The following is a 15272-nucleotide window of genomic DNA, read 5'->3' on the forward strand; positions in this document are numbered from 1 at the left end:
ATCTCCTCCACTCTCTTGGTCATCCCTATTTTGATTGCTTTTTTGCTTTCCCAATTCTTTAAGGTTCCATCCCCTTAAGTGTTTTCTCAAAGACTGCAGGCACCCATGCCAAATATCTAGAGAGTAACTGGAATTAGGAAAAGAGGATTTCTTATCATTCCATCTATCCCTAACCATAGGGCCAAACTCCTCACCTTGAAGCCACTTTTCTTGAAAGTAGAAATATTTGGATTTATTATCTCTTTGCTCTCCAGTATCAAGGACTAGAGGAGAATGGTCTGAGCCAACCCTGGCCTTGGACCATGCAAAGCAAGCAGACAGGCGAATTTCTTATGGAGTTGTGATTACCTATTAAAAGTTAAAAGAACAAAGGCACTCATAAACATAGGAACAAGTTAACTAAAATGAAAACGAAATACAACGCTGATCCTCCAAGTGCTTCATTCGGACCTCGTTCTCTCCTCCATTATTGCAACAGAAATTCTATTACGCGATCAGTCGCGCTGGACACCGAGCGCGCGCGGGCCGGCCCACGCGCCCATGCCCGCGCCTGCGCCCGCGCCGAGCCGGAGGGGAAGAAGAGGGGTGGGGGGCTCGTCGGAGCCCGTGCCCTGCAGGAGAGGAAGAGGAGGGGGCTCGCCGGAGTTTGGGTTGGGCATCATCGGCGGCTCTATAAGGAGGTTCGAGGGGAGGCGGCTGTGACACGGCAGCGGTGGCGGGTTGAGGGCGGTGCGGCGGGGGACAACCGGATGGGCGGGGTTGGCGGCGGGGGCGTCGCGGCGGTGGTCGGCGGCGAGGTCGTGTGATTAGTGTGGGCGGGTTCGAGAGGTGGGGGCAGGTTGTGAGTGGCGCGGCACGGCGGCTCGCCGCCGGCCACCGGTAGTGGGGGTGGGGGCGGGGGCGGGGCAAGGACGGCGGACTCACCGGTGCCCTCGGGTTAGGGGAGGGCGGGTCATTGGGCGGCGCGGCCGGCGGCGAGGCAGCCGCGGCCGGGGGCGGCGGGTGGGGAAAGAAGTTGGAGGGAGAGAGCGCGACGGATGAGCGCGATATCGTCGTCCTTATTGCAAGGACTCAACGGCTGGTCAATCCTCCTCTCAAAGACTCACCTATTATGCTTGTTTTGTGATCCTCTGCAAAGTTGCTCATATTAGGAGCCAGTGGCATGTCAGTACTAAAAACAATCATGTCATTGTGTGTTGGAGCATGCTAAGATTAATTTACCTACAATGTTAACCAACATATAACTAAATGCTGATGTGTAAAATTAGCTTACAAACATAGAAAGATATGATCACAACACTTCAATTGTAAATTTATGAGAAATTTTGCACCTACAAAACTATAGAGATCCAGTAAGCTTGCATCCTAGTTTATTTTTACATTTGTAATTAACATGAAACTGAATTTCTAAACAAAATAAAATAGAATTTCCTGGTGTACTTTATATGGCCATGTCATCTTGTTCAGCAACCACAGCTGCAATAAAAAAAACCGCTTCGGCCACGCAAACACTGTGCGAGAAACAAACAGAGCATAGTTCATGAAGAAACAAAACTATGACAACAACAGAGACAATCTTTAGGATCTTGATTGAAGCAATAATAGTTCCATGGAATGGATGACATGATCTCGTAGCAGCAGAGAGGGCGATCTCCCAGCAAAACATTGTCTCTGTATTCATGCTTCAATCATAGGTGAATAACTTGCACGGACACCGCCACGCCCACCGTTGCAGAACTTGCACCGACAAAAAGCAAATTGGTATTGCTCATCAAAAGACTCGTAGAATTATTTACGATTGCGACGAGGAATCGTTGTCACGCTCACGCCAAACGCCAAACGTGAGCAGTAAAAGATTGCAAATTTGCAAAGCATATTCCTTTCCGGTGCTACGTACAGAACTGCCAAATGATCAATGCCATTTGGTTGAGACGGGGCTGGCAAGCCAAGTCGGAATCAGCCGACCCGTATCTACAGAGCAACGGCAACAACCACGTCGACAGTTTCTATACACCATAAGCGTTAAAATCCATGGATGAGATGTTAGAACCAAAACAATTGCTCAATCGCCACAATTTGATCCCTCAAGGGTAATGTTTTGTCAGAAATTTCTGCTATCACTGTGAATCTTGAATGATAATGACTTACTAGTACAAGGAACTTCCAGGAAAAATGAACTACTTTCACATGAACAGATAGAGATACTGCCCCCTAGAAGAACTGAAAACTGGAGCAGTAAAAGGGCGAGTGGGGAACAATGGAATGAAAAAACTGACAGGTAAACAAAAGGGTTACAACAACTATGACAGATGGTTGAGAAGGAGCAGACTGGATGCACGGGCGGCATCTCTTCTTTCTGAACCCAAAGGTTTTCTGCTTTATTCTGTGATGAGGAAACCTGGTTGTGGGCATTTGATCTGTGAACCTGCATGTACTTGTGGTAAATGCTTACTAAGCAGAGAGGGCCTTTTGGTCAGCTGTACAGAAGTGATTGGCGTCGATGAACACACAGTGTGCTATAGGGTTGAGGCGCCATTATTAGGAAGCATTGTCAGGAAATGTCTCTTAGTCCCCCGTTGGAGCCAAGGCATTCTTGAGGATTAGCATAGAAATAGTCCTCTTCCTTAGGCTGGCCAGGGATGACCTTTCTTTCTGTGGGTTGCCCCATGCGGCTCTTGTGTGCCTCCTTCACTGCATCTGAGAATTCGTCCCAAGATAGAGCACCTCCTTGGAAAAGGTCCAAGAGCTCAACAAGGTTCTTTCTGTCCAAAACAATGGTCTTGCGAAAACCCATATACCTGAAATAGATCAGCAATGATGTTTACAGCCATAGCAGCGGTAGATTTGAACTTGTGAAGGCAGAGACAGTTTTTTCTCACAAAGAATTCAAAATTAGCATAACATATACTTCTATTGACTAGTAGTAATGAACAATGTGCAATATGATAAATAGACAGGTAAAGTTCTGATCAGAATCCAAAGATGCAGACCTGCGGTGACCTTCAACAACCCTTGCCATATTTCCATCATAGCTGGGAATGAAAATATCGCTTGCTAGAGAAACCATGTAATCCAGTGCTGCCATCTGGGTTGAATGGTTATGGAATGGTCGCAATTCATCAGGAGATAAAATTTTCTCCTTCCTTGCCTAATACAGAATAGAACTGAGCAAGTAAGCATCCAAGTAAAAGATCTCCAGAATGTTTAAATGATAGAAAGGTGCTCACTAGTTTAGGGTACGCATCCTTGAGCACCGCCAAGCGCCTTTCACCACCATAGATTTCACCAGAAGCAATGTATATCAGCGTATCCTTTGTGAACCCTAGAGCTTTAAGCACTAGAGTAATTTCCTCTGGTGTGAGGGGGCAAAGTCCCTGAAGCCTCTTCACTTCAGAATCGATCTCTTTTTCTTTCCACCATGGATAAGCATATCTATAGTACAAACGTGATTAGTTTATACCCAGTGAAGCATCAAAGTAGCACAAAGAGTAAGTAGTGTGTAACGGTGAAAAACACAAACCTCATTCTAGTGAGCTCCTCAGTTTCTTTACTAGAGCAGCCATGTGTGCAGCCTGAAAAGGAGAGCATGTCCATCTCATAGCGCAAGTGAAGCACAACAAATTGTCCACTTCTTTGGAGAGTGGAGATAAGCTTTCTGCCAAGGGCTTCGATCTGTGGGGTGAATCTCAAAGCCTCAAAGTTTACACGGCAACGCAGCATCTGGAGCTGAATAGGAAGGCCATTGTTTGCGAGGCGAGCGTCTGATTTCTCAAAATGGATTACTTTGTGCTTCCTTGCAAGAGGTAATATCTGCAAAATTTGTGATTTCAGATCACTTGCCATCACTCTCTCGATGCTGCTAAATGTAGCCTACACTCTGCGGTATGAAAGATCGAAGATTACCCGCTTTAGGTAGTATGTTTCATTCGACCAACTGACAGGAGGCATCGAGTATAGTCTCTTCTTAGTTCTTAACTGGAGTTTTAAAGGCAGCTCTTTAACTATCATCAGCTCATCTCTCAAGGAATTAATGAAGTGGTCCACGTAAAAAATATCTCCAAAATCACTGCAAACTCAAAACAACAAATTAATTCTCAAGAAGCAGAAAACAGAAGAACTACCTCTGATTTAGTAGCATTTCTACGCACACAAATCCTAGTTTGTTCTGAAATACTCCCTCCATTCTCTTTTATAAGATGCGCACACAAATCAAGAGTCGAACTTTAAAATCTTTGACCAATAATTTAGCTAACAATTTTAATTATTATACTATAAACTTGATATGGTTAGATTGATAATTAAAAGTAGTATCCAATTATCATAAATTTATAGATATAAATAATATAATATAAAATAAATAAATGGTCAAAAGTGTAGTTTGGGAGACCGTGTCATGTCCAGCCACGCCTTATAAAAGAGAATGGAGGTAGTAGTACATAAGAGGAATGCACTTCATAACACACAAGATCATATGTCATGTTTAATTGGTTTCCTGAAGCAAAAGATAAACAGCCCATTGGACATGTAAAAAAACATTTACCCGGTGGGAAATCGTACCTTGGGTCAGCCCAAAACGACCTTTTATCCAGTTCAGGGACCACAAGTGTTAGATTCAGATGGCGTGCTATAGTCACCATATCACATATCTGCAGCATACCATTTCATATAAACTTCAGATAGAATGAGAATGAACGGCAGCGCTGGTTCGCAGCATGAAACCAGGTGACAAACCAGCACGAAGTTGAGGTACAAACCCCGGCACGCATTTGATTGAGTCCGCCATTGCATGTCACCAGTAGGTAGCCATTGCTTTTGTAAATTCCTGTAGAAAGTAACAGCAACCAATCAGCTCTTAGTGCCAACAGGAACAGGACGGCTGAGACAACAAGGTATGCCAATTGGCGTCTTAGTGATGTGTGACTAAAAGGAATCGACCTGATCGCCACATGTCTTAAGGAACAGAACTATACTCAATTGGCGTCTTAGTGATGTGTAACTAGAAGGAATCGACCTGATCGCCACATGTCTTAAGTAACAGAACTATACTCAATCTAGAATGTACCGAACGAATAATTCCCCTGATCATTACATGGTATGAATAACAGAGGATCTTGGGTCATTCTAAGCATAGGGATAAGATCTAAATATAGCATACGCAAGATAGGGATTAAGGCCGGAAGCCACATTTTCGCCAAGTTCACAGCGACGTCTCCTTTTGACCTACCAAAGTATTCCTTTGCCATAGGAAGCAAGGAATCGCGAATTCAGAGCGTCTGCACCGCAGGTGAGACCCGAGATCCCCAAACGGGCGAAGAAAACACCACCCCGAAACCGCTAATTTAGTAATTTGAGCCCACGATGGAGCCGGATCGTCCCGGGAATGCGGCCACGCAACCGCCGCATTCGACTCGGTTCCGCCCAAATCGTGGGGGTCCCGAGCTTCCCCTAGATCACCGCTAGTACGAAGGAAGGCAAGGCCACTCACTCTTGGGCACGAGCGCCGGCGGCGACAGCCTCGCGGCGGCGCTGTCCTCGCCGGCAAGCGCGGCGAGCCCGGCCGCGGCGGCGCCGCCGCCTTTCCCGCCGCCGCCGCAGTCGGCAACGACCCGCGGGCGGAACAGCCCGGCGATGGAGGCGACCTGCACGACCGCGGTCCACACGACGGCGCTAGCCACCGCCCGCATGGCCCACCGCCACGCCCGCCTCCGCCGCCCCCCGCCGACGGCCACCATCCCTGGCGGCCGCGGCCTCCACCTACCTACCTCCCAATTAGTACCGCCCTCTAACTGCTGCTACTACCAGCAGCGGCGGCAGGAGGAGGAGGAGGGAGAAGAGGGGGAGGCGATGGAAAGGGGAGAGACAATTGCAAAAATGAAAATCGAAACATCGGTCGTTGAGGGAGCGACCGAGCAGAGGTAGTGGGAAGGCTCGGAGGGAGGCGAAGCGACGGTGTTTATGCGAAGGGAAAAAGTCTATTTAACCCCTCACCTATCATACTTGGTTTACTTTACCCCTCAACTATGAAATCGTCTGTTTTACCCCTGAACTATCTAAAACCGTCTATTTTACCCCTGGAACGGTTTTCAACGGCGGTTTTGCTACAGTAACAGCGGGTTTACTACAGCGACGGTGGGTTGCTGCAGTACCCATGGTTTTAAATTTTCTTTTTTTATTTATTTTCGGTGAATTTTTGAAAAATCATAGTAAATCATAGAAAAATCATAAAATAAAAAATCTAATTTTATTGGACTCTACATGAGTAGATCTACATAGTGAATATATAATACGGTATACTTTAGTATAAAATTTTTACTGTAGCCTTAGATTAATTGGAAAATTCAATTTTGTCTGTAATTAATTAGAATAATTCATAGCTGCAGCTTCTATGGTCCAATTGTGGTGAAATTTTTATGGTATGCTAATTATTGTATGTTTGAACTATAGTAAAAATTTCGTACTCATTGGACTATGTATAACTTAGTTATAGATAAATTCTAATTAATTACAGACAAAATTGGATTTTCCAATTAATCTAAGGCTACAGTAAAAAATTTTGTACTAAAGTATACCGTATTATATATTCACTATGTAGATCTACTCATGCGGAGTCCAATAAAATTAGATTTTTTATTTTATGATTTTTCTATGATTTACTATGATTTTTCAAAAATTCACCGAAAATAAAAAAAAGAAAATTCAAAACCATGGGTACTGTAGCAACCCCACTGTCACTGTAGCAAACCCGCTGTTACTGTATCAAAACCGCCGTTGAAAACCGCCCCAGGGGGTAAAACAGACGGTTTTAGATAGTTCAGGGGGTAAAACAGACGGTTTCATAGTTGAGAGGGTGAAGTAGACCAAGTATGATAGGTGGGGGTTAAGTAGACTTTTTCCTTATGCAAAGGGGGCCCGAAGCTTTTGGGTGACGAGTGTGCAGTTTAACAGGGTGGGGAAAAAAGTCTATATAAGGTATTATACACGCTAAACTTTATGAAACTGGATAAATAGCTCCTGAGTGGATTGGAAAGGAGGTTTTTGCTGATTGGCGGTCCATGTTGGCAAGATTGACACCGTGATGCATGGGCTCACCTGTCAGCCTGGTTGGGCCATCTCTTCTCTCCTTCCCCGGCGTTGGGTGCTTCTGTCCGGCGAAGGGAGGGGGCAGTGCTAGCGCACAGGGCCTTGCCCATGTCAACGTGTGGCTGTCGTATCGTGATGCCCAGCCCACCAAAGGAGATGACGCCGGGGGCGACGATGCTGTTCCTGCTGCCGCCGTCGGGCCAGCTGCCCTCTTGTGAGCCCCACCACCTTGCAAAGTTTAGTGGTCTGGCACAGCGAAAGGTAGACATGGGCACTGCTTCGTGGAGCGCCTGGGCCTGCTGCAGCTGCCTCCCTTTGATCCCTGAAGCTTCCGGAAGAGACCAGCTTCCCTGTGGCGTCATAACTCATAACTCTACGCTAATACCCCCCTGCCGAGTAAACGTATATGGAGAGTAGTAGAGTACATCCTGTCGGGTACCATAAAACGGGGTACCCCGAGCGTATACCAAAAGAATCATTTAAACCCCATCAATAACAGAGCCAAAGGGTAAGCCATTTGTTAAACCTTGGCCTCGTCCGAGCCCACCAGCTCTCCGCCTCGTTCCCGGCCTCGCACGGGAGGTCTCGGCGGCCTGCCAAACCTCCGCCTCGCACGGAGGGCCTCGACGGGGAACCGATTCTCCGTCCCGCCCGAGGCTCCGCGCGTAAAGCCTCGGATGAAATGATGGTTCTCCATCTCGCTCGAAGCCGGCTCGGCAACAACCCGTCGCTTCCGCCTCGACCAGTCTCCCCGACAGCGCATCGCGTCCCATTAATGCGTCAACCACTTCCGCAATCTTAGCCGGACGACGGCTCGACACCGCAGAATGGCCGACGGGACAAGAAGTCACATCAACGCCATACTGACTAGGACCGGGCACGGCTGGGGTTACCGGCACTGTGTTCCGGTGTTGTGCCCACGATCAGCGCCTGCACTACACTGTGCCATGTAACCCCCACCCCGCAGACAACGTGGCATGGGGAGTCTAGTCCAGGTCATCATAGCCTTGAAATCAGCGTACAAGATCAAATGTCCCCTCCGAGCCTCGGCAATCTACATCAGGGTCTCGGCAATCTCGGGATTCACGTCTGCCGAGACCCCCACGATGGTTCGGCCTCGGCCCTGACTGAGCCTCGCCTTCTTGCGCAGTCAATACACAGTGACCCGCACGCCGACCGCCATGCCCACTTCAAGGTAACACTGGAGCTCCCACGACACACAGGATTAGATATGATCGGCGTGTCACCCCAGTACTTCAAGGACGAGACCACTCCGTCACCCACACCGTCACAGTAACAGGCTACAGGGCTCGGACATGTCGCCTTCGTTCGCACAACGCCGTGTAGCTAGTGCATGTATTACCCTTGTTCCCCCTTCAACTATAAAAGGGAGGGACCTGGGCCGTTTCTAGGATTGGAGACGAACAATTAGGCCTATGCCCACGCAACGAACTCACGCATGAACACACAGATGAACGCTCGAGCTTCCCCGCTGTCTGAGATCAACATCTCAAGCAATCCACGCTACTCCACGTAGAGACCTGGGACTAGCTCCCTCTCTCGCCCTGCTTGTAACCCCCTACTATGAGTACTTCGGTGCAAGGAATACAAGATCGATCTCTCAAACTAGACATAGGGCGCTCATTACCCGAACTAGTATAAGACTTGTGTCTCTTTGCATCACCATCCGGGATTGGGAACACACAGTATAAATTTACTAGTTGGTTGAGGGCCCGCCGGTCCAAAACACCGACAGTTAGCGTGCTAGGTAGGGGCCTCTGCGTTTCAGCTTCGTTATCCCAACAAGTTCCGGATGGCAGACCCTGTACGACCACTATGTCTCGGCACGGTGGTCTGGTTTAGGAGCCTAGAGTTCATGTCTCTAGGGCACGAGTACGACATGGTACTCCTTACACCCTGAGCCCCACCTACCGACGACGACGTCACGCACCCACAGCCCAGGCACAGGCGGCGCCCGGGCGGCCGCTCTCGTCGCGCTCACCAGGCATGACGCGAGCGGGGCCACGCCGACACCATGCGAACCCAGGGCGACACGCCGTGCTCCGCCGGTATCCCATACCCAGCTGTTGGCACAAGGTCCCTGGTTGGGGACCTGTCTGGCCTGAGCCTGGACGAGGGAAAGATGCCGGTGGCATGCAGCAACGCCCCATCACCCAGCTCTGCCCTGCCACCTCCTGAGGAGCCGGCTCCGGCGAAGCAGAACCCGGTGTTGGCACCATCTCCGTACCCCTTCGGGTTGAGAAATGCTGCCGCCTCCTATGCTTATGCCTACGCTTCTACTCACGCGGAGCCCTCGGGACACCACCAACGTTTCGCCCTCGACTTCGGTACCGCGACTTCGACTCACTCCCACGCCGACTCCTCGGAGGTGGACGAGGCGTGGGCTGGAGCTGATTTCTCCGGGATTCATGACCCTGAAGCCATGCATCGCTTCCTAGCCACGAGTGACTATTGCTTCGGCTACTCCGACTCTGACGACGAAGGTACTTACGATCCCACTCATGAGTGCTTCCACGTCAAACTCGGGATGCTAAGCACGGGCGATGAGGACGAGGGGGCAGGCAACCGTACTCCACTTCACCAGGGAACGGGCGATGCCACGCCCTCACGCATTGTCCCACCAGTAGCGCGGAACGAGAACCTTGCCCTCGGACAACTTCGATGCCTGGACCTGGAGCAGCTCCATGAGCTTCAGGCCAAGGTAGAGCAAGATCGACTCCTTCTGCAACAGCTCCAAAACACTCTCGAGCAGGAGCAGCAGGGCTGTGGTGACAGCGGAGGAGCCCAACAACGGGCTCGCGATGTCCACCACCGCATCAACGACGACGAGGGGGGCGATCATCCCCCAATCTTCAATTGTGCTAGCCAGAATGTCATGGCTACGATGATGCTAGTGCGCGTGATGCCCGAGCCCTCTACCATGGAGGGGCGATGGGTTCACAGTGAGCTCTAGGATCTCCTCGAGACCATCGCGGTGCAGCAGGTCGAGAGTTCCGCCTCCTGACGGTGCAGAGCCACCTCGGACCTCCCCTTGGCACCGCATCGGCAGGATAGGGAGGCCTCGGTTCGTCCCGAGCCCGCTCAGGCGCCGACAATCAACAGGGTCCCCTTGCTGCACGACCACCTCGACAACCGACGCGAGGCACGAGACGACCACGAGGTGGTCAGTAGGCGACGACACCATGACAATGAGGGGCCTGTCCATGGTTACCATTCACACCATGGCGGCCGCTATGATAGTGGGGAGGACCGCAACCCCTCTCCTGAACCACCTAGCCCCTGAGTTTTTAGCAGGGCCATCCACAGCGCTCAGTTTCCAGCCCGGTTTCGCCAACCGACCAACCTCACAAAGTATAGCGGCGAGACCAATCCTGAACTTTGGCTTGCCGATTACCGCCTGGTGTGTCAACTAGGCGGCGCGGATGATGACCTGCTCATTATCCGCAACCTCCCCTTGCTCTTGTCGGACTCGGCACAAGCCTAGCTCGAGCACCTTCCTCCCTCATAGATCCACGACTGGCGCGACTTGGTTAGGATCTTCGTCGGTAATTTCTAGGGCACATACGTGTGCCCTGGAAACTCCTAGGACCTTAAGAGCTGTCGCCAGAAATCGAATGAGTCTCTCCGAGATTTCATCCAGCGCTTCTCCAAATAGTGCACCGAGTTGCCCAGTGTCAGCGACTTAGAAATCGTCCAGGCTTTCCTCTCCGGCACCACCTGCCAAAACTTGGTCTGAGAGTTAGGCCGGAATGTGCCGCGCTCAGCTGCCATGCTCCTCGACATCGCCACCAACTTCGCCTCGGGCGAAGAGGCAGTTAGGGCCATCTTTCCCGACAACGATGCCAAAGGGAAACGGAGGGATGAGGCCAACGAGGCCTCAGCAACCCGCCTCCCTAGGAAAAAGAAAAAGGGTCGCCAGGGGAAGCAGGAGATCCTCGAGGCTGATCTAGTCGCGGCCGTAGAGCGCAAGAATCCCCGAGGCCCCAGGGGCCCTGGGCTCTTCAACAACATGCTGAAGAAGCCCTGCCCTTATCACCAGGGCCCGGTGAGGCACGCCCTCGAGGATTGCACCATGCTCCGGCGTTATTACACCAAGCTTGAGCTCCCCGATGACAATGCCAAGAAGAAGGGCGCCGGTGACCAGGACGACGACAAGGACAAAGGGTTCCCTGAGGTGCACAATGCCTTCATGATCTTTGGTGGACCCTCGCCATGCCTTATGGCACGCCAGCGAAAGAGGGAACGCCGAGAGGTCTTCTCGGTTAAGGTGGCCACTCCCCGATACCTCGACTGGTCTCGGGAAGCAATCACCTTTGATTGGGATGACCACCCCGACCATGTCCCGAATCCCGGGCAGTACCCACTTGTTGTCGACCTGATCATCGGCAACACCCGACTCACCAAGGTGTTGATGGACGGAGGCAGCGGCCTCAACATCCTCTACGCCAACACCCTGGAGCTCCTAGAAATCGACCGGTCGTGGCTTCCAGGTGACGCCGCACCTTTCCACGACATCATGCCGGGGAAGCGCACGCGACCCCTCGGGCGCATCGACCTTCCCATTTGCTTTGGCACCCCCTCCAACTACCGCAAGGAGGTCCTTACCTTCGAGGTGGTTGGGTTCAAAGGAACCTACCATGCCGTCCTGGGGTAGCCATGCTACGCCAAGTTCATGGCGGTCCCCAACTACACCTACCTCAAGCTCAAGATGCCGGGTCCCAATGACGTCATCACGATTGAGTCCACGTACGAACATGCATATGACTGCGACGTCGAGTGCATCGAGTACGTCGAGGCTCTCATGGAGGCTGAGACCCTCATCGTCGACCTTGACCGACTCAGTAGCCAGCTGCCCGAGCCCAAGCGTCGAGCCAGACTTTCAAGCCTGCGGAGGCCGTCAAACTCTTCCTAGTCGACCCCGCATGCCCCGACAACCGGGTGCTGAGAATCAGTGCCACTCTCGACATTAAATAGGAAGCTGTGCTCGTCGACTTTCTCCGCACGAATGCCGATATGTTCGCATGGAGTCCCTCGAACATGCTGGGCATACCGAGGGAGGTCACCGAGCATGCCTTGGACATTCAGGCCGGCTCTAGGCTAGTGAAGCAGCGCCTACGCCGATTCGATGAGGAAAAACGTAGGACCATTGGTGAGGAGGTGCAGAAGCTCTTGGTGGTTGGATTCATTAAGGAAGTATCCCATCCAGAGTGGTTGGCTAACCCCGTGTTGGTCAAGAAGAAAAATGGGAAGTGGAGGATGTGTGTAGACTACACCAGTTTGAATAAAGCCTGTCCGAAAGTCCCCTTCCCATTACCTCAAATCGATCAAATCGTTGACTCCACTGCGGGATGCGAGACCCTGTCTTTTCTTGATGCGTATTCCGGTTACCATCAAATCAAGATGAAAGAGTCCGACCAGCTCGCGACTTCTTTTATCACACCGTTCGGCATGTACTGCTATGTGACTATGCCTTTCGGCCTCAGAAACGTAGGGGCCACATACCAGCGGTGCATGACCTAGGTCTTTGGCGAACACATTGGGTGAACCATCAAGGCCCATGTGGATGACATCGTGGTCAAGTCCAGAAAGGTCGGGGATCTCGTCGATGACCTGGAGATAGACTTCAAATGCCTCAGAGAGAAGGGCATCAAGCTCAACCCCGAGAAGTGTGTGTTTGGGGTTCCCCGAGGCATGCTCTTAGGGTTCATAGTCTCAGAACGCGGCATCGAGGCCAACCTAGAGAAGGTCTTAGCCGTAACCAGCATGGGACCAATCCGAGACCTCAAGGGAGTGCAGAGGGTCATGGGATGCCTTGCAGCCCTGAGCCGCTTCATCTTGCGCCTTGGCGAAAAGGGCTTGCCTCTGTACCGCCTCTTGAGAAAATCCGAACGCTTTTCTTGGACCCCCGAGGCCGAAGAAGCCCTCGCCAAGCTCAAGGCACTGCTCACCAGTCCTCCCGTCCTGGTACCACCACCTAGGGACGAGGCCCTCTTACTCTATGTCGCCACAACGACCCAAGTGGTCAGCGCGGCCGTGGTAGTGGAGAGGTAGGAAGAGGGGCACACTTTACCCATCCAACGACCTATCTACTTCATCAGCGAAGTGCTCTCCGAGACCAAAACGTGCTACCCCCACATCCAGAAGCTGATCTATGCCATAGTCTTGGCTCGGCGCAAGCTACGTCACTACTTTGAGTCCCACCCAGTGACCATGGTATCGTCTTTTCCCTTGGGAGAGATAATCCATAACCAGGAGGCCTCAGGTAGGATAGCCAAGTGGGCCATAGAGCTTATGGGGGAAGCCTTGACTTTTGTGCCTCGGAAAGCGATTAAGTCTCAGGTCTTGGCTGATTTTGTGGCTGAGTGGACCGACACCCAACTGCCACCTGCTCAAATTCAGACACAGTGCTGGACCATGTACTTCAACGGGTCCCTGATGAATACCGGGGCAGGCGCGGGTCTGCTCTTCATCTCGCCCCTCGGAGTACACATGCGCTACATGGTTCGGCTCCACTTCACCGCCTCCAACAACGCAGCCGAGTACGAAGCCCTCGTCAACGGCTTACAAATCGCCATCGAACTTGGGGTACGGCGTCTCGATGTCCGGGGCGACTCGTAGCTCGTCATCAATCAAGTCATGAAGGAGTCAAACTGCCTTGACCCTAAAATGGAGGCGTACTGCAAGTTGGTATGTCGCCTAGAAGACAAGTTTGACGGTCTCGAACTCAACCACATCGCGCGAAAATATAACGAGGCCGCGGACAAACTGGCAAAGATGGCGTCGGCATGGGCTCTGGTCCCCCCAAATGTCTTTGCCAGAGACCTCCACAAGCCTTCCATTGACTACACCTTGACAGCGGAAGAGGGCCCACCGGTCAAACCTACCGCGGGGCTCGATGCCCCCTCTACCGCCGAGACTCCTTCGGTCGAGCCCGAGGTCATGGAAGTCGACATGGAGACTCCCCAGACTGGCCAAGACACGGACTGGTGAGTCCCGTTCCTTGGTTGGCTCACTCGAGGAGAGCTTGCTAGTGACAGAACCAAAGCCCGATGGCTTGCGTGACCAGCCAAAACTTACGTCCTCTACAATGGCGAGTTGTACAGGTGAAGTCCATCTAGCGTCCTCTAACGATGCATCACCACCGAGGCAGGCCAGGCCCTACTTGGGGACTTGCACGCAGGGGCCTGCGGGCACCATGCGGCGCCTTAGACGCTCATTGGAAACACCTTCCGCCAAGGGTTCTACTGGTCGACGGCGGTTGCTGACGCCACCAAGTTAGTACGCTCCTGCGAAGGATGCCAGTACTACGCGCGGCAGACGCACCTCCCGGCCCAGGCCCTCCAAACCATCCCCATTACATGGCTGTTTGCCATGTGGGGGCTCGACATGGTCGGGCCTCTGTAGAAGGCCCCCGGGGGCTACACCCATCTATTGGTAGCCATCGATAAGTTCTCCAAATGGATCAAGGCTCGCCCGATCAATCAAATCAAATCCCAGCAAGTGATTCTATTCTTCACTGACATCATCCACAGGTTTGGGGTTCTGAACTCCATCATCACCGACAACGGGACGCAGTTCACCGGCCAAAAATTCCTGACATTCTGCGATGACCACCACATCCGTGTGGCCTGGTCGGCCGTAGGACACCCAAGGACAAATGGCCAAGTAGAACGTGCCAACGGCATGATCCTACAAGGCCTCAAGCCAAGAATTTACAACTGGTTGAAGAAGTTTGGCAAGAAATGGCTCGCCGAACTCCCGTCGGTCATCTGGAGCCTGAGGAACACTCCAAGCTGAGCCACGGGGTTCACACCTTTCTTCCTAGTCTATGGAGCCAAGGCTGTCCTCCCCACTGACTTAGAATATAGTTCCCTGAGGCTACAGGCCTACAATGAGCAAAGCAACCGCACCACCCGCGAAGACACCATCGACCAACTAGAGGAAGCCCAAGATGTGGCGCTACTATATTCGGCCAAGTACCAGCAAGCCCTACGGCGCTATCAGGCCCGACGCATTCAAGGCCGAGACCTGAAGGTAGGTGACCTAGTGTTGAGGCTAAGGCAGAGCAACAAGGGCCGCCACAAAGCTGACCCCGCTATGGGAAGGACCATACATCATCGCCCAAGTGCTGAAGCCCGGGACCTACAAGCTAGTCGACGAGAAGGGCGAAA

At 51.8% G+C, this 15272-nt stretch overlaps 1 protein-coding gene across 2 annotated transcripts in view; it reads right to left on the reverse strand.

The window, feature by feature from the left end:
- LOC136461682 (rhamnogalacturonan I rhamnosyltransferase 1-like) overlaps nt 1-5939 on the reverse strand; it is a 158889-nt gene extending 152950 nt beyond the window's left edge. Inside the window, exons 1-8 of one of the 2 annotated variants that reach the window (XR_010760428.1) lie at nt 5486-5939; nt 4755-4822; nt 4558-4646; nt 3904-4066; nt 3521-3810; nt 3228-3432; nt 2991-3148; nt 2426-2798 (exon numbers count right to left, since the gene is read on the reverse strand). Coding sequence is in view for 1 of the 2 variants with exons in the window: in XM_066460977.1 (XP_066317074.1) it covers nt 2552-2798; nt 2991-3148; nt 3228-3432; nt 3521-3810; nt 3904-4066; nt 4558-4646; nt 4755-4822; nt 5486-5732 (1467 nt within the window). In the remaining variant the exon portion in view is untranslated. Of the gene's footprint in view, nt 1-2075; nt 2799-2990; nt 3149-3227; nt 3433-3520; nt 3811-3903; nt 4067-4557; nt 4647-4754; nt 4823-5485 lie in introns of those variants that run through there. The other variant, XM_066460977.1, reaches the window with a different exon arrangement.
- Nucleotides 5940-15272: the final 9333 nt, after the last annotated feature.

The sequence above is a fragment of the Miscanthus floridulus genome, chromosome 6 (assembly GCF_019320115.1).
Source record: "Miscanthus floridulus cultivar M001 chromosome 6, ASM1932011v1, whole genome shotgun sequence".
Taxonomy (NCBI): domain Eukaryota; kingdom Viridiplantae; phylum Streptophyta; class Magnoliopsida; order Poales; family Poaceae; genus Miscanthus; species Miscanthus floridulus.